Here is a 23,907-nt window from a genome sequence, read left to right as displayed (position 1 = left end):
CTGGCCTCTGCTTTCCGTCTGACCTCGCCTACCGACGGGAAGAGCTTGAGAGGGTCTCCTCTAAAGCAGCATCAACCCCTTCCTCAGCCGCAGGGTCCACTCCTTCAATAGGCGCAACATCACTTGACTCTTTAAGTTCTATTCTTATCCCTTTATACTCAATTCCTGATTGCTTACTCCTATTTTCTCAGTTTAAGTTTGGCGGTTTGTGGGCAGGCCCTGCAAACCTCCGCACTCACCTCACTGGTCGGGCCATCCCTCTGGGTTCCTGACATGGCTGGGCCCTGCTGCCTCTCCATGCAGTGGGATACCATGCTCCAATGCAGTAAGACACCGCCAGCTCCTCACATGACAGGACACCGCTGGCCCCATCCTGATGCGCTCCTCCTTAGCTTTACACATACCTAACCTCTCCTTATTTAAAGGGCCCATGCCTCAGCAGCAGGTCAAGCTGCTTTTCAGTAGAGGGTGTTGCTTCCCAGCATTCCAGCCTTGTCTCCAGTCCTCTTCCAGTTGTCTTCTATCTTTGTTCCAGTCTGCTCCTGCCACATTGCATGCTTGTTCTTGTCCTTGCCTGTCTGTCCTGCCTATCTGTCCCACTTCACCCTTCTCGGACGGATACCTGGTTTAACTTCAGCTTGGACCCCAGACATGACCGACCACTGCCTCTCTTGACCACTGCCTGGAACTTGGACATGTCTGACTGCCAGCTGCCTGTGATCCTAGCCATCCATGGACTTTCTTTTCTGCCACCAGCAGAGACCCACATAAGTCCTGCCAGCCCCGGCACCCGAGAGGGACGAGGGCTGGTAAAGGTGAAGGTCCTGATGGGTCTCTGCTTCGCCTGGATCCACCTGCCAACGGTGGGAACCTGCAGGGCTCATCCCTGCAGGTGGAGTCAATCCTGACTCAGCCAAGGGTCCACAGACACAACACAGCTATTGCCTATTCTCAAGTTGTCCTCTGAATAATGGAAAAGACTATTACCATGACGATACACAGGTGGCACACATTTTCTAAAGCAGCATTTCTTGTTATCTGGACAGTGGTAGTCGCTGGAACACACAGGAGGAGCTGGAGGTAGTGGTCGAAATCGGGGAAATATGTTTACTGGGCAGTGACCAGGCTTGTCTGCAACACAAAAGGTCAAAAGATGAATAAAATTACTCTGAAAAAGATGGCCATGCTTCTCAACACTTGCTCATGCCCACAATCACCAAGCAGAACTAATCAAAGTTCTTGGAGCCATACACCCACTCCCAGCCATGATCAGAGATGAGGGCTAAAGAAAGCCCTTAGTGTCACACATTTATTCCCAGTGGAGCTTCTAGGACACAATAGAGAAAATCAACGGTCTCCACAGTGGGTTCGGTCATACACCCTTCAAGAGCTTTTAGCACACCATGTTGTTTAATTATGCATTTCATGCATAAATTACACAGAACAAAAAGAAAATATACTTAGGTTAGACAACATGTAAGAAAGCAAAGAAACTTTACAATTCAAAACCACACAAAGTCCACAATTGGGGAGAGGAGGAACTCCATATTAAGAAAGAAACCATTGGGCATATTTTAGTAATTTTTGTAATAGAGATCTGATGATTTTCTTGGAGGATCAAATATATAAAAATAGATTCTCAGGAGCTTAAAATTTGGAAGACTCAAACAAAACAGAGAACCTACAGGACAAAATGTCAAAAGGTTGGAGAGTATGTAGTCGGTTGATAGCCCAGTTAATCTGCATTTCATTTGCATCCAGAGGCAAGAGGGATAATATGATGAAAGCTTCAAGAACCAAACACTGTCCTGTGTTCTGCATGAGGTGTGCGATCTGTGCAGAGCTCAATTGTCCTCGGGAGCAGCTTCCCATGAGAGAAAAGTTATTATGGTCAACTGCTGTCTGTAATTGTTTTTTTGGGGTTTTTTTAAATATTCTGGCCAATCATCATATGTGGCCCAGTCCCACACATCCCTTATTCAAGTAACAATGAGCGATGTGAGACCTTATCTTGAATACTGGGTACAGTTCTGGTCACCACATCTTAAAAAGCTATTACAGAGTTAGAAATGTACAGAGAAGGGCGACCAAGGTGATAAAGGGGATGGAACAATTCCCCTATGAGGAAAAGCTAAAGAGGTTAGGACTCTTCAGCTTGAAGAAGAGACGGCTGAGGGGAGATATGATAGAGGTCTATAAAATAATGAGTGGAATGGAACGAGTAAACATTAATCAGTTGTTTACTCTTTCGGAAAGTACAAAGACTTAAGACTCACAATGAATTTACTGGGTAATATATTTAAAATATGAGAAAATATTTTTTTACTCAATGCTAGGGATGTGAATCGTGTCCTCGATCGTCTTAACGATCGATTTCGGCTGGGAGGGGGAGGGAATCGTATTGTTGCCGTTTGGGGGGGTAAAATATCGTGAAAAATCGTGAAAAATCTAAAAATCTAAAAATCGCAAAACCGGCACATTAAAACCCCCTAAAACCCACCCCCGACCCTTTAAATTAAATCCCCCACCCTCCCGAACCCCCCCCAAATGAGTTAAATAACCTGCGGGTCCAGCGGCGGTCCGGAACGGCAGCGGTCCGGAACGGGCTCCTGCTCCTGAATCTTGTTGTCTTCAGCCGGCGCCATTTTCCAAAATGGCGCCGAAAAATGGCGGCGGCCATAGACGAACACGATTGGACGGCAGGAGGTCCTTCCGGACCCCCGCTGGACTTTTGGCAAGTCTCGTGGGGGTCAGGAGGCCCCCCACAAGCTGGCCAAAAGTTCCTGGAGGTCCAGCGGGGGTCAGGGAGCGATTTCCCGCCGCGAATCGTTTTCGTACGGAAAATGGCGCCGGCAGGAGATCGACTGCAGGAGGTCATTCAGCGAGGCGCCGGAACCCTCGCTGAACGACCTCCTGCAGTCGATCTCCTGCCGGCGCCATTTTCCGTACGAAAACGATTCGCGGCGGGAAATCGCTCCCTGACCCCCGCTGGACCTCCAGGAACTTTTGGCCAGCTTGTGGGGGGCCTCCTGACCCCCACGAGACTTGCCAAAAGTCCAGCAGGGGTCCGGAAGGACCTCCTGCCGTCCAATCGTGTTCGTCTATGGCCGCCGCCATTTTTCGGCGCCATTTTGGAAAATGGCGCCGGCTGAAGACAACAAGATTCAGGAGCAGGAGCCCGTTCCGGACCGCTGCCGTTCCGGACCGCCGCTGGACCCGCAGGTTATTTAACTCATTTGGGGGGGGGGGGGTTCGGGAGGGTGGGGGATTTAATTTAAAGGGTCGGGGGTGGGTTTTAGGGGGTTTTAGTGTGCCGGCTCACGATTCTAACGATTTATAACGATAAATCGTTAGAATCTCTATTGTATTGTGTTCCATAACGGTTTAAGACGATATTAAAATTATCGGACGATAATTTTAATCGTCCTAAAACGATTCACATCCCTACTCAATGCATAATTATTAAGCTCTGTAATTTGTTGCTAGAGGTTGTGATGAAAGATGTTAGTGTAGCTGTGTTTAAAAACAGTTTGGACAAGTTTCTGGAGGCAGGGCCTATGCTAGGTTTTTTTGCTGCCTGTGCGAACAATTACTGTGTGGCTCCCCCTCGATTCAGGTAGTCTCTGTTCTGGTCCATCAAATAAAGCCCATCTCCCTCCTGCAGTCTATATATTTTTTAAATCTCACACGCCCCCACCCCCTCACCCAGGGGCGGCTCAAGGCAATCTGCTGCCTGAGGCGAGGGATGAGATGCCGCCCTCCCCACCCCCCCCAACCAAGGCAGGATGTATTTCCAATAATCAAACGGGCCAGGGGGAGGGTACTTGGAGTTTTGATGAGTAGAAATCCCTTTCGATGATTTGGGGGTGGGTGGGGAGGCAGGGGTAAAGGTTCCCAGAGGTATGGAAGACAAAGTGTCAAGCGATTTAATATTTCTAGGAAGCTGGCAACTCTGCCACCCTCCAGGGAACCCGGCCTACTGCCTCCCTCTCTTCCCCAGCATCTGCCCCCTGGAGAGGTGGGAATAATGGTGGGGCCTGTGTGTGGCACGCACTCTCTCACTCATGCCTTCTCTCAAGCACAGACTTTCTCCCTCTCTACTCCTTCCCTCTTTCCTCTCACTTCATTTTCCATCTCACCAACACATCTCCCCCTTCCCTTACTTCTCCACTCATATTCCCCTTTCCTTCTCACTCACCTACCTTCCCTTTCTTCTCCTCTCACCCCCTTGACTTTCTTCTCTCTCCCATGCCCCTTCTCCTTCCCTTTCTTCTCATTCACCCCTTCCCTTTCCCCCCATCACTCATAACCCACCCATGCTCAGTACTAGCTTATGTGCTACCCACTCCTCATTCTGTTTATTTGTAATATTTAAATTTTTATTGTTTTTCCAATCAGGGCCAGTGTAAGGGTATTACATGGCCATCTCCATACATAATTAAAAATTATGCATTTCTTACAGATTTCACATGAAAAAGGACATTCTATGTATAGTCTGAGGTAAAAAAATATCACTTATAACAACATCTATATTACATTTACATCCCTGCTGAAACCCTACAAAAAAAAACAAAACACTTGAAACCCATATTCTTATGTGTGTTGGGTGTGGGCTTGGCCCTCAGAAAGACAAGAATAAAATTAATTACAATATAGTAAACCTCCCATACCACAATAGTTGACTGCCAGCACTCAAACTATACCAAACCTACCTATGAAAAGGCAACACTGCAAATATTACACCAGACCCTAAAATACCAACACACCTCATATTAGGGAAGCAAAACAAGACAGGCTGCTATATAACCCTACACAGAAACTACATGCAAACAGAATTCCTCACCTTGGTCACACATATAGAACACATATAAACCCCCAAATACAGAATAAAGAGTCCATAAAGCATGCATAGAAATGAGTAGACAAAAACTGAACTGGAAACCACAACAAGCAGTGCAACAGTGTAAAAACAAACATCACCATGCCTCATAAAACATCAAACAATAAAGTACATATAAAACATCAATTATAATAAACTATGCTAATAAAAAATAAATATTTGAAAATAGCTGACAAATAGAACATCCAATTATTAAAAACATAAAAAATTAGGGCTTTTTAAAATTTCCCAAATACCAATAAAATATTTCAAAATAGCAGACACATCAAAAAGGCCCCATTAATTAATTAAAATTCTGCTTTTTGCATCAGCACTTCAAAGTGGATTACATTCAGGTACTGTAGGCATTTCCCTATCCCCAGAGGGCTTACAATCCAAGGCCTGGATTTATCAAAATGTGATAGCAAAAGGGGCATGTTTTATGCTAATATACAGCTTATCACAATTTGTGCTAATTACCTATAACATTTTCAGGCTTTGTGATAAGTGCCATACCTGTTGTATTTCCTGCATTCAACCAGTGAGAGAGTGAGAGTGAGAGTGAGAGAGAGAGAGAGAGAGAGAGAGAGAGAGAGAGAGAGAGAGAGAGACTAGCCATAATGTCTTCTCCCTTGATAGGTATTTGTATCCCTATGGAAGACCCACCTAATAACTCGAGGTGAGGTTTAGGTATTAGTGTAGGGGGTTAGGGGCCACTTTGACATTCAACGTGAGACGTACGAACAGAACAGTGGTCTCTTGTGAAGATTTGATGACCTACGGAGAGAGGAAACTCACCCAAAGATGAGATTTGGGCAATGTTCTGTTCGTACGTCTCACGTTGAATGAGGGAAGGCAGCGCGGCTCGGCGCACATAAGGTGCATAATTGTGTACCCCCTTGTGTGCGCCGACCCTTGTTGTTATAAAATTGGGTGTACATGTGTGTGCGCCGGGTAGCGCGCACACATGTATGCCCGCACACACCTTTTTAAAATCTACCCCTATGTGTGTATATGTGTGTGTGTGTGTGCGCACACCTGTGAGAGCCTATATGTGACACAAGGTTCTCACAGGCACACAAGCATACAGGCTCTCACAGACACATTCACAGGCACTTAGACTCTCATACAGATACACACACATAGGCTTGCATATAGACACACACACATATTCTCACAGACACATACAGGCTCCCACTCACGCTCACATACACACATGGACTCCTGTTGTCATCAGGCCGTGGTGGGATGGGCCCCACAGGCCTCTTGATATTGTTGAGCCATGATGGGATGAGCTCTAACATGGCCCCGCATGCTTCAGTTGCATGGGATGGCACCCCCCCCTCGTTGGGAGTGCTGCCCTATGCAAATTGATGGTATGTACAGCTGGTCGTGCTGGGCCTGTCTGGAGGAAAAGTCTATAAACCATTATTAAGGTAGAGTTTTGTAAGGAATTGGGCAACCTTTTGGGAAAGGGGGAGTCTTGTCCAAAGGGATAGGCTCCACCTTAACCAGGGTGGAACCAGGCTTCTGGCACTAACCTTTAAAAAGGAGGCAGAGCAGCAAAGGGAAACCGACAGTTGCTCAGCAGTGTATGCTTCGGAGGGAGGTATCTTCAAAGGATACTAATGAAGCATTAGAGTTAGGGTATCCCAACATTGAGGTTCCAATATTCAGAAAAGTAGTCCAAGTGCCTGTAACTAAAAACTCACCTGAGCTAAAAGATTCCAATTTATTCCTGTCAACTGAAAAGCAGAATGTAAATACAAACTAAAAACACACTTTGAAATGTTTGTATGCTAATGCCAGAAGTCTAAAAAGAAAGATGGAAGAATTAGAGTGTATAGCAGTGAATGATGTCAGACTTAAATTGCATCTCAAAGACATGGTGGAAAGAGGATAACCAATTGGATAGTGCTATACCGGGGTACAAATTATATCACAATGACAGAGGAGCATCTTGGTGGCAGGGTGGCGAGCTTTATGTCCGGGATGGCATAGAGTCCAACAGGATAAAGATCCTGAATGAGACTAAATGCACAATCAAATATTTATGGGTAGAAATCCCTTGTGTGTTGGTTAGCAAGTACCTCATTTAAAAAAAATTGAAGAAAATTATTTTTTACTCACACATAGTTAAGCTCTGGAATTCATTGCCAGAGGATGTGGTTACAGCGGTGAGTGTAACTGGGTTTAAAAAAAGGTTTGGATAAGTTCCTAGAGGAAAAATCCATAAACTGCTTTTAATTAATAAGCAATAGTAGCTTGTGATCTTGGGATAAGCAGTTTGGAATCTACCTACCTTTTGGGATCCTGCCAAGTATTTAAGATTTGTATTGGCCACTGTTGGAAACAGGTTACTGGGCTTGATGGAGCCTTGGTGTGACCCAGTATGGCAAGTCTTGCATTCTTATGTTTTGCCATTTGTATCTATCAACATGTGATGTGTTACTACTACAATACTAGGTACTTAATCATAAAAAAAACAAGAAATCTGCAAGTTTATTAATACTAAGGATAAGTTTCAGAGGGGTGGATCTGGGTTCCTAAGGAGTTATCTGGCTACGTTCCCCAGGTGAATGGATTAATATGCCCGCTGTTAGGAAACTTTCCTCATACTGCTGGGGAAGGAAGATCTTTCTAAAAGAAAAGGAGCAAAGAGTCTAAATCCAGTACAAATCCTCCACAGAATATTACATTCTTCTTTTACCTGTTAAGGCTTTTATGCATCGGTTCCTACAGTTGAAGTAACAGCACTTTTCATCTCTTGGACACTCGCTGTCACTTGTGCACAGAGGACAAAACAATTGAAAGCATCTTTTTGAATCATATGGGCAGAATCCTGGTTTGTCTGCAACACAGAAAAATTCTAGTAAAGACAAGAAGTGGTCGTGAAGGCTTTAGCCTGACTAATCCCCATCAGAGTTGCTATGAACAGTAAATGCTGGTCAATATGTGGTACAATTACTGAGAAATTTGGATGTAGCAATGCCCAGCTGAAGATGGGAGACCCTGGATGGTCACATTTGGGATCCACTACATCTTCATGGGAATGGGCGTTAGTAAAATAAACATTCTGGTGTTTGAGCTTAATCTGGAGATGATGTCGGAAACAGCAGGGATAATAAGTTCAGCTGAAGGGAAGAACTCTCCCAGGTAATCTCTCCCAGGTAATTGACCAGTAGAAAGTGCCCCCATGTTTGCACTTGCCTTAAAGCACTGGGAGACAGGATTCTTTACAAGGTCATGGAGGAGTCCATATTCAAAGGAATTTAGCTGGATAATTTATGAGTTATACTTTTAGGGTCTGATTTTAAAAGGGCAACGCGCATAAAAAGCGGGGAATCCATGCGAGGCCGGGCTTTGCGCATATCGTGCGCATTTAGAATGGGCCCATCCACACGCGTTACCCACGTTACGTGCTGAAGTTCCAGGCCCTGAAAAAGGGGCGGGCCGGGACAGCACCATTAGCTGCTGTCCCGGGGAAGCGCGCGCCGGCAGCCAGCCGGCATGCGCAGATTACGTCTCCTCCTGGGGAGCAGTAAGTATTAAAATAGAAAATTAGGGATAAGCAAGGTTAGGATAGGGGATGGGGAGGAGAGGGGAAGAGGTAGGAAGGATAGGGTTAAGGATAGGAAAATTTCCCTCCCAGTCTGCTCCTTAATTGGAGCGGATTGGGAGGGAAGTGGAGGAGGCCCGATTGCGCGCATATTTTTCTAATATCCCCCCTGGACGCGGAGCAGGCCACTAGCCCGCACATGTGCACACGGACATGAAAATCCGGCGCGCGTGGGACCCCTATTTTATAACATGTGTGCACCAACGCGTGCAAATTATAAAATCGGCACGTGCATGTGCGCACTCCGGGAACCGTACGCATGCTCCTTTTAAAATCGACTTCTTAACCAATAAGCCTGATATCTTGATGCAACTCCAACATTGCTCTCTGCTTCAACGGCAAGGGATAAAGGAGAACTAGATTCATACAGGAACCAACGAGGGCCCTGTCTTTTACAGTCTGGGAAACTGATATGCATGTGGGTAACCTGCATGGCATGGCAGATACTACCAAAAGCTTGCTGGGCGTACTGGATGGATCATTTAGTCCTTTTCTGTCATCATAAATATGTTTCTATGTTCCTATTGTAATTTAGCCTGATAAGTTATCCAGCGAACTCCGGTATTCAGACTTAGTTGGATAACTTATCCAGATAACTCTGGTCATGCCATAGAGTAGTCCTAAAGTTAGTCAGATAACGTTATCTGGCTATCTTTAAGGAAGTTCAGTACATTCAGTGGTAATTCTGCACCTCTGAATAGGGATGTGAATCGTTTTTTAATGATTTAAATTATCGTCCGATATTTTTAATATCGTCATTAATCGTTAAAGAGTGCGATACAATAGAAATTCCCTCGATTTATCGTAAAAAAATCGTTAATTGGGTTAGTGCGCCCTAACGGGGGTTAGGGCGCACTAACAGAAAATGAAACATTTTTCAGGTCAGTTAAGGTCAGTTTAGGAATGAATATGTATTCCTATTGGCTGCCCTCTTATTTATTCATGTTACCAAGGTTCCCACTGACAGTATATGGGGGATGGGAAATGGAAACGGTTGGTAGCTTGACAAAGGGAAGGGAAGGGGGAGGTGAAGGGCCAAGCAGGACTCTCTGGTCTCTGAAGGACAGATCTCTTCAGAAAATCAGAGCTGCTGAATGCAGGGGCTGTCTCCCCCTTCACATCCCTCTGCCCCCCCCCCCCATTCACTGCTGGTATATGGGAGAGAGAAGGGGAGGGGGAGGTGAAGGACCAAGCAGGACTCCCTGGTCACTGAAGGACAGCTCTCTTCAGAAAATCATACCTGAATGCAGGGGATGCCTCCCCCTTCACATCCCTGCTCCCCCTCACCCACACTGCTGGTATATGGGAGAGAGGAGGGGGCGGGGAGGTGAAGAGCCAGGCAGTCTCTGAAGGACAGCTGTCTGTTCAGAAGTTCAGATGGGCCATGCAGATTAAATTGGTGAGAAAACTGTGCTCAAGTTTGCAGTTCCTGTGTTAAACTTCTTTTTTTTTTCACTAGAGTAGCATAAAATATAATGAAGTACTTTGTGTATTAAACTAAGGAAACTTTACATAAAATGAAATTAAGTACTTCTCTATTTATATTTAATATGCTACTTAAGTGAAACAAAACATTTAATAAAGAAACTTGCAACCTGAGATTCAAAACATTAACATACTATAGAAAAACTAAACAAAAAACGTTATTATTAATTTATTATATTTACAGTGGTTAAATTTAAAGAGCAGGCTGAGGCTAGACTGGCTACTGGCTAGTGGCTACTGCTGGCACTGTCACTGCTGCAGCCTGCTGGCACTTTTTTTTCTCTTTCTGGCTAGTGCGTGCTATATCTGGTAGCAAAATGGCCACGGGGGACAGCACCGAGCATGCGCGGCTTAATGTGCACCTCTAGCTAATGAACATTTCCTCAAATGTACTTTTAAACCATTAAGTAATAATTTTTTGATAATGCGCACTATTCAGAAAAATGATTTTTTTGCAAAAAATCATGCCAATCAGATTTGTTTCTCCCCCCAGCCGATCCAGATCGTTAAAACGATCGGGCACACGATTCACATCCCTACCTCTGAATATCCTACCAAACTTAGTCGGATAAGTTTATCTGGTTAACTCTGCAAGCCGACTAGTTGCTGGATATTACCCCCAGATAATATAATCCGAGGAATGAAATGGAGGGGGAAGTTGATGACTGTTTTCTTTATAGACAAACTTGCATTCAACATGTAGAAGTTTCCATAGTTTCTTGCAGTGTAACAATAGTTTTTGCAAATGTATTCAAAGTTGAAGGGTACTTCACAAAACCTAAAATGTTTTACAAATCACTGAAGAACCTTCACGAGCTCCTTCTCCTCACAGTGAGAACTTGGCATCGCCACTGCATTACCTGAAAACCGTTCTGTGTGCGAGCTGGGGACAGGGTCTGGAATTGTGGGTCCAGTCTCAGGCATTCAGGGGAGCCCAGGATAACAAGCAGAAGAGCTTAAGCCCCCTCTGCTGCAGTCCAGTGCTGCAGTCTCCTCTTCTGCACTCCCCATGGCTGGATGGGGTAAGGTGGATCTGGATGGAAGAACGTGGTGGGGTAAGATAGGTCTGGGTAGGGTGAGAAGATCTGGGGCAAGGGCGGTTATTTTTTGAAATTTTGACAGTAGTTGGAGATGGGTTTGGGAAAGGGGGTAACCCAGTCCCTTCGATTCTTTATGGGTTTTCTTTTTCTTTTCTGTTTTGTTTTTTTTTTACCCACTTTTTAATTATTTTATTTCAAGTAAAAATGATTTGAAGAAAAACAAAACTAAATGAAAAAAAAACCCAAAATGAAACAATTTTTTCCATGCACATCCTTATTGTCCAGCGCTTCAGTTCATCTTTGAAACCAGTCAGTGTGAGTGTTCCTCAGGCATTGGCTCTCTCTACTCTTTTATTTAATATTTACTTGGCAGTGTGCTAAAGATTTTGCAGTATGAGTACAGCATATGTGCACGTGACATCCGCCTTTCCCCTCACCCCCATCTCTGAATGATCATTTGGCCTGTCTAGATAAAGAGAAGGCAACTCCAATCCTTGAATCCTGTAAAAAGGTCTGGTTTTTGGATGGGTAGACAGGTCTAGTATCTGTCTGCCTATAGTAATATGGTGCCAGGCTCACTTCGCTAACAGGCCTGGCTTGACAGGGATTGGGGGGGGGGGGGGGGGCGTGGGCTTGGGGGAAAGGATTCTCAGTCAGTTAGGATAGGGTTTAGTGGTTTGAATTCAAACCACAGGGGAAGCAGGGAATGGATTGGTTCCTTCAGGCCGGGATAGTCAGGTAGTGGAAGGAGTTTGGGTTATTTTGGGTGTTGGGCACAGCAGTGCAAGCGACACTTGCCTGCTGTAGCTGCCGCCACTGCATCTCTAAGTGCTCCCACTATCCCATATGGAGTTAGAGGAGGCTGTGATGCCGGCTGATGAGGTTGAGGAACAGAGGTAGCCGACAGTCTGCAGCAGTGGTGGTGTCCCATGGCGGCACATTTTTCCTGGCACCTGGTCGGTGCGCGATCATCTGGAGAGTGCTGGTGCATGCAGAGCTTCGGGGGCGCACAGTCGTGGGCATCTGGCTGGGGATAAGGCCTCTTCTGCTTCAGTTGCAAGGCCTTGCCTCGGTCCTGCTCCTGCTGACTCTCGCAAGACTTCAGAGACTGGCCTAGCTGCACCTGCTCCCGCTGCCATGAGGCAGCTGGAGCTGTCCAGTGCTGAAGCAGTTCGGGCTTCATCCACTTTCTTAAGTAAGGGGAGAGCTGCTGGCACAGACTCAGTGCCGGGAGGTTCAGGTAGTTCGCGCATGGAGTGGGGCTGGCTCAGTTGGAGGTCTGAGTGGGGAGGGCCTAGTGCTTGAGGGGCCCCTCATCCTGGTGCCGCGGATTCAGTGGGCAAGGTTAAGTTTGATGTTGTGATGGGTGCCAGTTTCCCTGGTGATTGGTGGTATGGGGCTGGAGGTTTGTTTGCCAATTTCCGCGGTTCCTGGGACAATTAGGGACCTTTCTTTTCAGCTGGGGTTGAGGCTTCCTCGGCTTCTTGGTGCGGTCCCTATCTCATGGGGGAGGTTTCTTTCTCCATTTGGAGTTAATTGGGGATTCATCTACAGGTTTTTCGCAACCTGCTTTTGGATGCAAGTGCCACTGTACTTGGCCCCTCAGGCCAGGGTCCTTTCGCTGACTTTCCTCATGGGTCCTGTGGGGGCATGGAATTGGCTGGGTCTGCCGGGCCTTCTGTTTTGGCTGCTCCTTTTCTTTCGCAGATACACCCAGTGTGTGACTCCTTGGATGGCCAGGTCCCTCATGGTGTGAAGGATGGCGTAATGACCCAGTGTCTGCAGTGTCCAACATATCTGGTGATATGAACCCGGCTCCGAGAGAAGCTGACCTTAGTGGAGATAGCCATGGTGAGTCATCCAGTGATCTTGTCTGGGAGGGTAACATTTCTACTGAACCTGTTGTGGCATCCATAGCTGGCATTTCAGAATCTCTCGCTTCTAGTTGGGGGAGGGGGGGGGGTAGGTGATTCTTCAGAGTTGAAGAAGCGGGACAAGTCTGAGCAGAAGAAGAAGCATGCCAGGTCCAATTCGTCTTATTCCTTGTCCTCCTTTTCTTCTTCATCTTTCAGTTCCTTCCACTGTAACTACTGTGGGGTCGGGGGATAAAGGAGCTGATAGGGGGGCTCCTACACTAGTAACATTTTTAGAATTGTGAAAGGTTATGCCCCAGTCCCTTAGAAAGAAAATCAGAAAGTGCAAATATATTGATATCTTTCAGTTGTTGGAAGGTTGCAGAGGGAAGAGGAGGAAGAAGGGGAGTATTGAGTGATTTCCGGGGCCTCAGAAGAAGGTGGCATAAAATATTCTCAACTGGATTAGATCCTTCCTTTGTTTGGCCAGTGTGGTTGGGTGTCATGATCTGTCTTAGTATGGGCCTCTCCTGGCATATGCCGATGCTATTTTGGCCGCTAGAAGAGAATATGAAGGGTGGTTTTGGCTCTACTATGATAAGCATTTCTGTGACTGGATGGAGAAGAACACATTTATGGCATGGGGCACGCAGGATTTTGGGCTCTGGTTGACCCAGATGAATACTAAGGTTGTGTCTTCTTTGGGAGGTAATGCAGGTGGAACAGTCGGGGGTATGACTGGGTGGTCCTTTCATGTGGGACCTGTGCCTGCTGGCGCAGGTAGATCTGGGACTGGCCTTGACGTGTGAGGCGGTTCAATCATTCTGCCTGTAACTTTCCTGACTGCAAATTTTGGCATGCCTATTCAAGCTGCGGAGCCAGTCATTCTGCCTCCAAATGTCCCAAGCAGACTGGTGATGGAACTGTCAGAGGAGCTGAAGCAAAAAGGACTCCTAAGTGAGTCCTTTTTGTTGTGCTTCTACACCGAATACGGGTTGCTGCGTTGGTGCCCTGGTTAAAGGAGTATCCGAATGGAGATTTTTTTCTGTATCGCAGTTTTGAATATGGTTTCCAAATTCCTTTTGCGGGTCCGGTTGGGGGTCGGGGGTGGACAAAATTGTCCTTCTATTCGGAAGCTGGCTCAGGTTGTCAGTGATAAGTTGCACAGAGGGATTAATTTGGGAAGAATTGCGGGTGCTTTTGCGATGCTTCCATTTGATGGAATAATTCTGTCACCTTTATTGGTTGTTCCGAAGAAGGAACCTGGAAAATTCTGCCTGATTCATATTCTCTGATTTCCGAAGGGTAATTCTGTTAATGACTTCATTCCATAAGATCTGTGTACTATGCAGTATGTTTCTTTTGATTCAGCTGTGTCCAAGGATCGGCGGTGCAGTCAAGGGGCCCTGATGGCTAAGGTCGACATTGAATCGGCCTTCCGATTGCTCCTGGTCCATCCAATGAGTTTTCCCTTGTTGGGTTTCTGCTTTAATGACACATTTAACATTTATAAATGCTTTCCTATGGGGTGTTCTGTTGCGTGTGCATATTTCGAGCCTTTCAGTACTTTTGTCCATTGGGTAGTTGCTGAGCAGGCAGATATATCGAATAGGGATGTGAATCGTTTTAGGACGATTAAAATTATCGTCCGATAATTTTAATATCGTCTTAAACCGTTATGGAACACAATACAATACAGATTCTAACGATTTATCGTTATAAATCGTTAGAATCGTGAGCCGGCACACTAAAACCCCCTAAAACCCACCCCCGACCCTTTAAATTAAATCCCCCACCCTCCCGAACCCCCCCCCCAAATAACTTAAATAACCTGCGGGTCCAGCGGCGGTCCGGAACGGCAGCGGTCCGGAACGGGCTCCTGCTCCTGAATCTTGTCGTCTTCAGCCGGCGCCATTTTCCAAAATGGCGCCGAAAAATGGCGGCGGCCATAGACGAAAAAGATTGGACGGCAGGAGGTCCTTCCGGACCCCCGCTGGACTTTTGGCAAGTCTCGTGGGGGTCAGGAGGCCCCCCACAAGCTGGCCAAAAGTTCCTGGAGGTCCAGCGGGGGTCAGGGAGCGATTTCCCGCCGCGAATCGTTTTCGTACGGAAAATGGCGCCGGCAGGAGATCGACTGCAGGAGGTCGTTCAGCGAGGCGCCGGAACCCTCGCTGAACGACCTCCTGCAGTCGATCTCCTGCCGGCGCCATTTTCCGTATGGAAAATGGCGCCATTTTCCATACGGAAAATGGCGCCGGCAGGAGATCGACTGCAGGAGGTCGTTCAGCGAGGGTTCCGGCGCCTCGCTGAACGACCTCCTGCAGTCGATCTCCTGCCGGCGCCATTTTCCGTACGAAAACGATTCGCGGCGGGAAATCGCTCCCTGACCCCCGCTGGACCTCCAGGAACTTTTGGCCAGCTTGTGGGGGGCCTCCTGACCCCCACGAGACTTGCCAAAAGTCCAGCGGGGGTCCGGAAGGACCTCCTGCCGTCCAATCTTTTTCGTCTATGGCCGCCGCCATTTTTCGGCGCCATTTTGGAAAATGGCGCCGGCTGAAGACGACAAGATTGAGGAGCAGGAGCCCGTTCCGGACCGCCGCTGGACCCGCAGGTTATTTAAGTTATTTGGGGGGGGTTCGGGAGGGTGGGGGATTTAATTTAAAGGGTCGGGGGTGGGTTTTAGGGGGTTTTAGTGTTCCGGTTTTTCGATTTTTCGATTTTTCGATTTTTAACGATGTTCCGGCGAGGGATGGGGTTCGGGAGGGTGGGGGATTTAATTTAAAGGGTCGGGGGTGGGTTTTAGGGGGTTTTAATGTGCCGGTTTTTCGATTTTTCGATTTTTCGATTTTTAACGATTTTTCACGATATTTTACCCCCCCAAACGGCAACAATACGATTCCCTCCCCCTCCCAGCCGAAATCGATCGTTAAGACGATCGAGGACACGATTCACATCCCTAATATCGAACATTGTTCACTACCTAGATGATTCCTTGTTTGTGAGTGAGGCGTCTTCGATGGCGTGTGAGCAGTTGTTGCTGTGTTTTCTGGATATGGCCTCTGCGATTGGTATTCCTGTTGCTGAAGGCAAGACTGAAGGCCTCTACACATGATTGGTTTTTCTGGGATTGAGCTGGGTTCAGTGTAAATGATCTCGCAGTTGCCTGCGGGAAAGGTAGAGGTTTTGAAGGGTTTGGTAGGAAGGGCCCTTCATTATAAGAAATTGACTTTGTGATAGATGCAATCCCTGGTGGGTAGTTTGAATTTTGCATGTCGTGTAATCCCCATGGGTAGTTTTTCTGCGCAGGTTATCTTTCACCATGGCAGGTGTGAAAAAGAGCAGTCACCGCATAAAAGTTACGCAAAAGATGCGTGAGGATTTGTGAGTGTGGGATCATTTCCTGTCTGACTTTAATGGTTGTTTGCTGTGGCAATCCGAATCATTGTCTAGTCAGGACTTGGAATTGTACATTGATGCGACGGGTTCGATAGGCTTCGGTGCTTATTTTATGGTTCTTGGTGTGCGGCCGCTTGCCCGAGGATTGGAAGTCTTCTGGCGTTACTAAGAACATCACATTTTTTGAATTGTTTTCAATTGTGGTCTCAGTCTTTCTGTGGGGCTCGTGCCTGAGGGACAAGAAGGTAATATTCTGGTGTGATAACCTGGGCATGGTGGAAGTTATCAATAAGCGATCAGCGAAATGTATGTTAGTTTCTGATCTGTTGCGGAATTTGTGCTGCGTTGCATGGGGTTGAATATTACTGTGTAGGCTTGTCATGTGCCCGGGCTTTCTAATGCTTTGGCTGATTCCCTTTCTCGTTGCAAGTGGGACTTATTTCAGAAGCTTTCTCCAGAAGAAGACCAGTGTGGAGCATCAGTACTGCCTTTCCTATGGAACTTTATTTCCCAGAGGCATGGAAACTATTCTGGGCATCCTTAGCCCCCTCCACCTGGAACAGTTATGTTAAAGGAGCTGACAAGGTAGTGTCCTTCCTTTCAAGTTTGAGTTGGCGGTGGGGTCCCATTTCTGATGTATGCATCTTGTAGTTTATTGAGAAAGCGAAAGCTGATGGGGGTCTCGAAGGCTACGGTTTCTTGTCAGTTACTAGGATTTTCTTTCTGTATGCGGGATCATCGTTGGGGTTTTCCCATGGGTAGATTTTTGATTCATCGTTTATTGCTGGGGTGGCCCAGAGCCACTATGCATGAATCAGACAGTTGGTTACCCATTACTCATGATATACTTATCAGGTTATGGGACGTGTTATCGAGTATTTGCGACTCACAATATGAATGTTCCTTGTTCCACCTGGCGTTTGTGCTTGGCTTTTTTGGAGCTTTCCGAGTTATCGAGCTTGTGGATAAGTCGACCAAAGGTGCGGAGTCTTCAGGCTTGTTATTGCAACATGTTACATTGGGTACCGAGTCCATTATTTTCTTCCCTAGATCAAAAACGGATAAGTGTGGCAGGGGCACTTCAGTGGTACTTTGTGCGATCCCTGGCTTGCAGACCTGTCCAGTGGCTAATTCTGTCACTTTTAGTTGAATTTGCCCAGATGGTGGCTCCCAATTTCTGATCCATTGTGATCTGCGCCCTCTGACTAAATATCAGTTTGAGACGATCTTATATTCGAGCCTGACAGCTATTGGTTTGGATGCAAGCATGTTTGGGACCCATTAATTCTGGATTGGCGCCGCAATGTCAGCGCCTTCCTCTGGTATGTCAGATGGCGTAATTCAAAGAATTGGGCGGTGGAAATCCAATGCCTTTGTGGGGTATGTTCGCATTGGTACTTCTTAATTTGTTTATGATACTAATTGTTTTCTCTTTGTAGGTTCTGCATGCTTGGAGACTTTTGCATGGATAGTAGGCCATTCATACATTGTGTGAGCCTATTCTCATGCTTGCAGGCATCCTTATGGAATGCAGTTGGACTTGGGGCGGTATGGGGTGACTGTGTTTTGGATGAGGTGGAGAGGGATGCATTGGGATGAACTGATTCCTTAGCTATGTTGCTGGCTCGTCTGTTTTGGACACCACACATGATGATTATACATCTTGGGCGCTGGTGGCAATGGGTGGTTACCATATTAGACATGACTGGTCATGGGACCTGACGGTGGGTTTGTTTAGGGGGGGACAGTGTTCACCTGTCCTTTATCAGATTGCACATATTTTTGAATACACTACAGGAGGCCTTGAAAGTCATTATTCATGGGGATCCTGGCTGCATCTTTGGGGGTCACAGGTAGTTTCTACCTGTGCCTGTGGTGGGTAGCCCAAGCTGACTGGAGATCTGCCTGGTGTTGAATGGCTGGTTGACTTGACAATGGTCATTTCAGGGATTCCTGGGGGAACAACTGGGTGCAGCTGTTCTGCATAAGGCTCCTTGCTGGATGGTAGTGGAGGTCTACCTGCATGGCTCCTTGCTGGGTGGTGGCGGGGGTCATGGGTATGTTTATTGTTAATTATATTAACATTCGGGCTGGGTAGCCTGGTGATGTCCATCTTGCTGGTTGTTACAGACAGACGCTGTGGGTTGACTGTTATTTTACATCTGGCTCGGGCTCCTGGTGGTTACTGGCAATAAAGCTGCAGCCTGTTTTTACCCCACTCTATTGTATGTGTATTTTATTGTGTGGTTTTTTGTGAAGGGACGGACATGGGAGAAGCATAAGTCCTGGCTACCCATATTACAGGATATCCACAATGAAGATGCATGAGATAGAGTTGCATGCACTGCTTCCATTGTATACAGATCTATCTCATGCATCTTCCTTGTGGATATCTTGAAAACCTGACCTGTTTACAGCCCTCGAGGACTGGAGTTGTCTGCCCCTGGTCTAGATGCTGTTGAAGACTGGATGATTAAGAACAGCCTTTCACTAAATCATAAAAAGTTGGAGGCACTTGGATTTCTCATTCTTTCCAGACATTTGCTTCTGGGCAGATAAATCTTGGTGGTCCTTTGCTCCTTTGTCATTGAGAGGTTTGTAATTTGGAGGCTTTGATGGATCGAGGTCTCACTGTAAAGGCCCAAATCAGAACGATTGCCCTCATTGCCTTTTTTTTTGTTGTTTGAAGTCTTTCTTGTCCCCCTAGGCCTTTAAATCAATAGTTCAAGAGTTAGTGCTATCTGGGATTTGCTGTTTTAACGCTGTTTTTTCTTGGGCTTCCTGTTTTCATGATGTGGATTTTACATCTTGTTTACAACGCAGCTGCGTGTGTCCTAACAGGGGCCTCATCCCAGGATCACATTACGTTCATTATATGTGTGTGATGTGGCAGGTAAATTAAAGGTGACCATTTTGGTGTCTGAGGCCTTGCATGGGGCCTGTGTATTTGAGTTCATTTTTATTTATTTTATTTTATGTATATAGGCATTTTATGTACCGTCATTCCAGAAGAAGATCACAAAATCAGCATTCATATTCTGGGTCAACATTCATATACTAGGTCAACACATCAACATCAAGTACCTGTTAACTAGGGGGCTATGATAGTGGTTTGTAATCCATAATTTCCATTTCATTACATTTTACATCCTTCAATACTTTTTACTCATTCTACTAACATTATCTATGACTTTTGTCAGTGAAGTTATTGGCATATTGGTATTTTAAGTTAAATCATATGCATTTCTGAAGAGCCACGTTTTCAGCTCACGTCTGAAACTCTTTCTTTCAGTTATCAAATGCTATGTCTCTGGAAGAGAGTTCCACAACTTGAGGCCCACTATGGAAGACAATCGGTCTCTTATTTGTGTTAGATGTGTTCTAAAGAGGAAAATTTTTCTTTAGATTCTTCCCTATGGCATGTGCTTGTTCTTTATTGATTGCAGGCCCTTCTTTCATCAAGAAATCAACTACCGGTATTTGCATTTTAGGAAGAAGGTGAAAGCGTTTTTCTTTTCTGCAAGCTTTAGCAGAGATGAATTGCTCCTTTCTTGCTGAGCTGTAGGGAAAGAATGTCTATTTCCATTTATTGTCTTATGTTTTGTTACATTGATGTCTGTCTTTATTCATTTATTGATTTTATGGGATTGACACTTTGTAAATTGTAACCCACCTGGAACAAGTATTTCGGACTCGTGGACAAAAATTCTCTGTTAAACAAAAAGTAAGTGAATAAATAAGACAAACTTTTATCGAAGCTTTCTTAGCACATAAATGTGTTGGGTCACTGGTTTGCCAGCATGTGTCTTCATCATGGGAGTTAGTAATGATGGCTAAGTACAACAGAGCACATTTAACTGAAAATGGTTGGGACCAAGCTTATTTCAGATAATGGATTTTTTCCAGATAATTATGGATAATGGGAGTTTTTCCAGTTAACAATGCACAGTCTGAAGTCCATGATTTTTGTGGAGTTTTTGAATAATGGCTTTTCGAATATAAGGCACTCTACTGTAGAAGGACTTTTTGAAACTTTTGGTGACAGACTTTGTTCATTTGTTGATTTCATTCACACTGCAAGGATCCTGTTTCACTAGTGAAAATCATCAAGTAAGTTTGTGTGCTCATTATTGTTAGTTATTGTTAGGATGTTGCCTTTGAACTGTTGTTTGCCACATAAACCATGCTTGGCTCGGGCTTCTTTTTTTATACCATTCATGGATCATCACCGACTATAGCTCTTGCACTTACTGCATAGGTGGCTATGTGTTACCTCATTTGGAAAAGATGTCCTGCAAGACCTCCCAAGGACAAGGGGATAATGATATGAAGTCAGAAGGAGGAAGGCTCAGAAGAAATGTTTCTTTACCCAGAGAGTGGTTAGTGCCTGGAATTGCCTAACAGCAGAGGTAGCAGCAACCAAACATCAGACAGAATTTAAGCATGCTTAGGATAACTAAAGAGCACAGTAATCAGGGCAGGTGGGAGAATTGTTATATTAGAGAAGGCCTTAGGAGGCCTTGCAGTTATGTTAGAGACCACTAGGAGAGAGATCCCAACTTGAGGGGATTGTGTGCCCTTGGGCCTCGGCATGATCCCAGACGAATCCAAGACAGCACCGAGGGTTGGAGAGACGTGTCCCAGCATGGGCAAAGACACTCTGCCGGACCTGGATGCTTCTGGAAGACCAACAAAATTATGTTGGTTAGTGAACAGTCCTCTGACTGTTCCCAACCATTTCAGACCTGCCGCTGGGTATCGGCAAGAAGCAGCAGGCCAGACTGAGGATGAGGGCAGATGGAGGCCTTGACATAGAAGACTCAAGACGTGAACGAGAAGACTCTGGTTGTGGATGAGGAGCATGGAAGACTCTAGATGAGACGAGGAGCTGGGAAGGTTCAGACATTGGCACTGTCTCTCAGGGTGCCCTACACAGCCCACCGACACGGGCGGACCCAATGGGCTGGTCACGGACCACCCTGTCCCTGTAGCGTGCCCTACACAACCTGAAGAGGCTGGTCACGGACCATGCAGAGAATGGGACAAGCGCAAGAAGGGAATCCAGCTGAGACGAACCTCCAATGATGAAAACAGGAACTGATGAGATGGATTTACCCCAACAAGGTGTCATCTGGAGACCCAAAGGAGCTGGAGGGTCAAGAGGACTCAGAATGAGCGAAGGAGGAACGTAACCTCGGAACATCAGGAAGTGGAATGCCAGGAGTCTGGAACATCAGGAAGAGGAACATCAGGAAGCCTGGACTAGGAACCTCGGAACATCAGGAAACCATGAAGACGAAGACTCAGGAACGAAGACAAGATATGGAGCTCCAACGAAGAACGAAGACCTCACGGAGCGCTGGAAGAAGAACTTCCAGGAGCAAGTAACTCCAATGCAAGGCAAGGCTGAAGTGGAGAAGAAGCCCTTAAATAGGGCTGGCACAGGAAACCAGGTGGAGCTGACTTCCGGTGGGGCCAGGAGGACCCCACCTACTCTGCCCCTTTAAGAAGGGGAAGAAGACGCAGGCCTGCCCCTTAGGAAGGGGGCAGGACCTTGGAGAGCGGCCATGCTGCCGCTGAAGTGCAGGCAGGAGCAGGGAGAGCCTGATGGCAGCGCCCTGCTGCGGGAGACAGGCAGGGGCGACACCAGGCCACCAGCATGGTCGGGGCAGATGCAGGCGGCTCCCAGCCGCTGAAGGCAAGCCAGCTCGCGGCTCCCAGCCAGGAGTGAAGGCCCCGAACACGGTGGTCCGGGCCGCAGAAGCATGGCAGCAGTGGCGGCCTCCTGGCCGCTGAAGGTAAGCAAGGTCCGTGGCTCTTGCCGCAATGAAGGCCCGTCGGCGGTGGCGTCCAGCCGCATCGAAGAACAGGCAGCGCAGAAAGTGAGAGGCCCGCTCACGGAGGATGCTCCGTGGGCAGGAATCATAACAATACTCCCTCCTCAAAGACCCCCTTCTCAATCCACATATCAACAGCTTGGAGAGAACACAGGTATCAATCCATACCGACAGTGGGAGATCAAGGGTCCAAAAATGGAAGCTGGCAATTCCGGGGACTGGAACAAAACATGAGCAAGAAACTGCAAACATGCAACAAGAGACAAGCCACAACCAACAAGAAACAAGAACAAAAAGACAAAAAACAGCACCAAAGAGCAAAAAGACAAAACAGCACCAAAGAGCAAAAAACACAAAAGAGCAAAAAAGCAGCACAAAAAGGCAAAAAGACAGTGCACAAAAAAGCCAAAACAGTGCACAACACAAACAAGCAAACAAACAGCACAAACGTGCCAGACAAACAGCACCAAAGAACACAAACAGCACCGACAAGAAGAAAAACAGCACAGACAAGAAAAAAGCAGAACAAACAAGTGGAAAATAGCACAAACAAGACAGGAAAACAGCACAAGAAACACAAGAAACCAGACAAAAAGCACAAGAAACTTCAGGAAAGACCTGGGAGGGACCCAGGGTGGGAAACCAGAATCAGCAAACCAGGTAGGGTGCAGGCGTCTCCTGCAGGTCGTAAAGACCCTAACCTGGAAAAAGGTGGAAAAAATGTCTGGACGCAGGCGCCTCCTGCAGGTCATAGAATCCAGACAGCTGGCGCCTCTAGCAGGTTGTAGAAGGAAATCCTGAAACAAAAAAATATTTAGGTCCAAATACAAGTCCAGGAACAAACTCGAGACGAAGACTCTGAAGCAGAACTCCAGGAACAAGGCAAGTCCATCACAGGAACACGTTCACCGGACACATGGCCTTGCATTCTGTTATATTAAAGAAGGCCTTAGGAGGCCTTGCATTCTGTTATGTTAGTGACCGCTAGGAGAGCGATCCCAACTTGAGGGGATTGTGTGACCTTGGGCCTCGGCATGATCCCAGATGAATCCAAGACAGCACCGAGGGTTGGAGAGATGTGTCCCAGCATGGGCGAAGACACTCTGCCGGATCTGTGTGCTTCTGGAAGACCAACAACATTATGTTGGTTAGTGAACAGTCCTCCGACTGTTCCCAACCATTTCAGACCTGCCGCTGGGTATCGGCAAGAAGCAGCAGGCTGGACTGAGGATGAGGGCAGATGGAGGCCTTGACATAGAAGACTCAAGACGTGAACGAGAAGACTCTGGCTGTGGATGAGGAGCATTGAAGACTCTAGATGAGACGAGGAGCTGGGAAGGTTCAGACATTGGCACTGTCTCTCAGGGTGCCCTACACAGCCCACCAACACGGGCAGACCCAATGGGCTGTCACGGACCAACCTGTCCCTGTAGCGTGCCCTACACAACCTAAAGAGGCTGGTCACGGACCATGCGGAGAATGGGACAAGCGCAAGAAGGGAATCCAGCTGAGACGAACCTCCAATGACGAAAACAGGAACTGATGAGATGGATTTACCCCAACAAGGTGTCATCTGGAGACCCAAAGGAGCTGGAGGGTCAAGAGGACTCAGAATGAGCGAAGGAGGAACGTAACCTCGGAACATCAGGAAGTGGAATGCCAGGAGTCTGGAACATCAGGAAGAGGAACATCAGGAAGCCTGGACTAGGAACCTTGGAATATGAAGACATGGAACATCAAGAAACCATGAAGACGAAGACTGAGGAACCAAGATGAGACATGGAGCTCCAACAAAGAC

At 46.7% G+C, this 23,907-nt stretch overlaps 1 protein-coding gene across 1 annotated transcript in view; it reads right to left on the bottom strand.

Moving 5' to 3' along the window:
* The window catches only part of LOC115096491 (balbiani ring protein 3-like), an 83,442-nt gene that overhangs the window by 42,177 nt on the left and 17,358 nt on the right, over window positions 1-23,907 (bottom strand). Inside the window, exons 5-6 of the mRNA XM_029611172.1 lie at window positions 7,590-7,730; window positions 988-1,131 (exon numbers count right to left, since the gene is read on the bottom strand). Coding sequence (XP_029467032.1) covers window positions 988-1,131; window positions 7,590-7,730 — 285 coding nt within the window. The remainder of the gene's footprint in view (window positions 1-987; window positions 1,132-7,589; window positions 7,731-23,907) is intronic.

Source organism: Rhinatrema bivittatum, chromosome 8 (genome assembly GCF_901001135.1).
Source record: "Rhinatrema bivittatum chromosome 8, aRhiBiv1.1, whole genome shotgun sequence".
Lineage (NCBI taxonomy): Eukaryota > Metazoa > Chordata > Amphibia > Gymnophiona > Rhinatrematidae > Rhinatrema > Rhinatrema bivittatum.
Note: the sequence above shows the minus strand (reverse complement) of the source record. Positions and strands in the feature narration are given on the sequence as shown.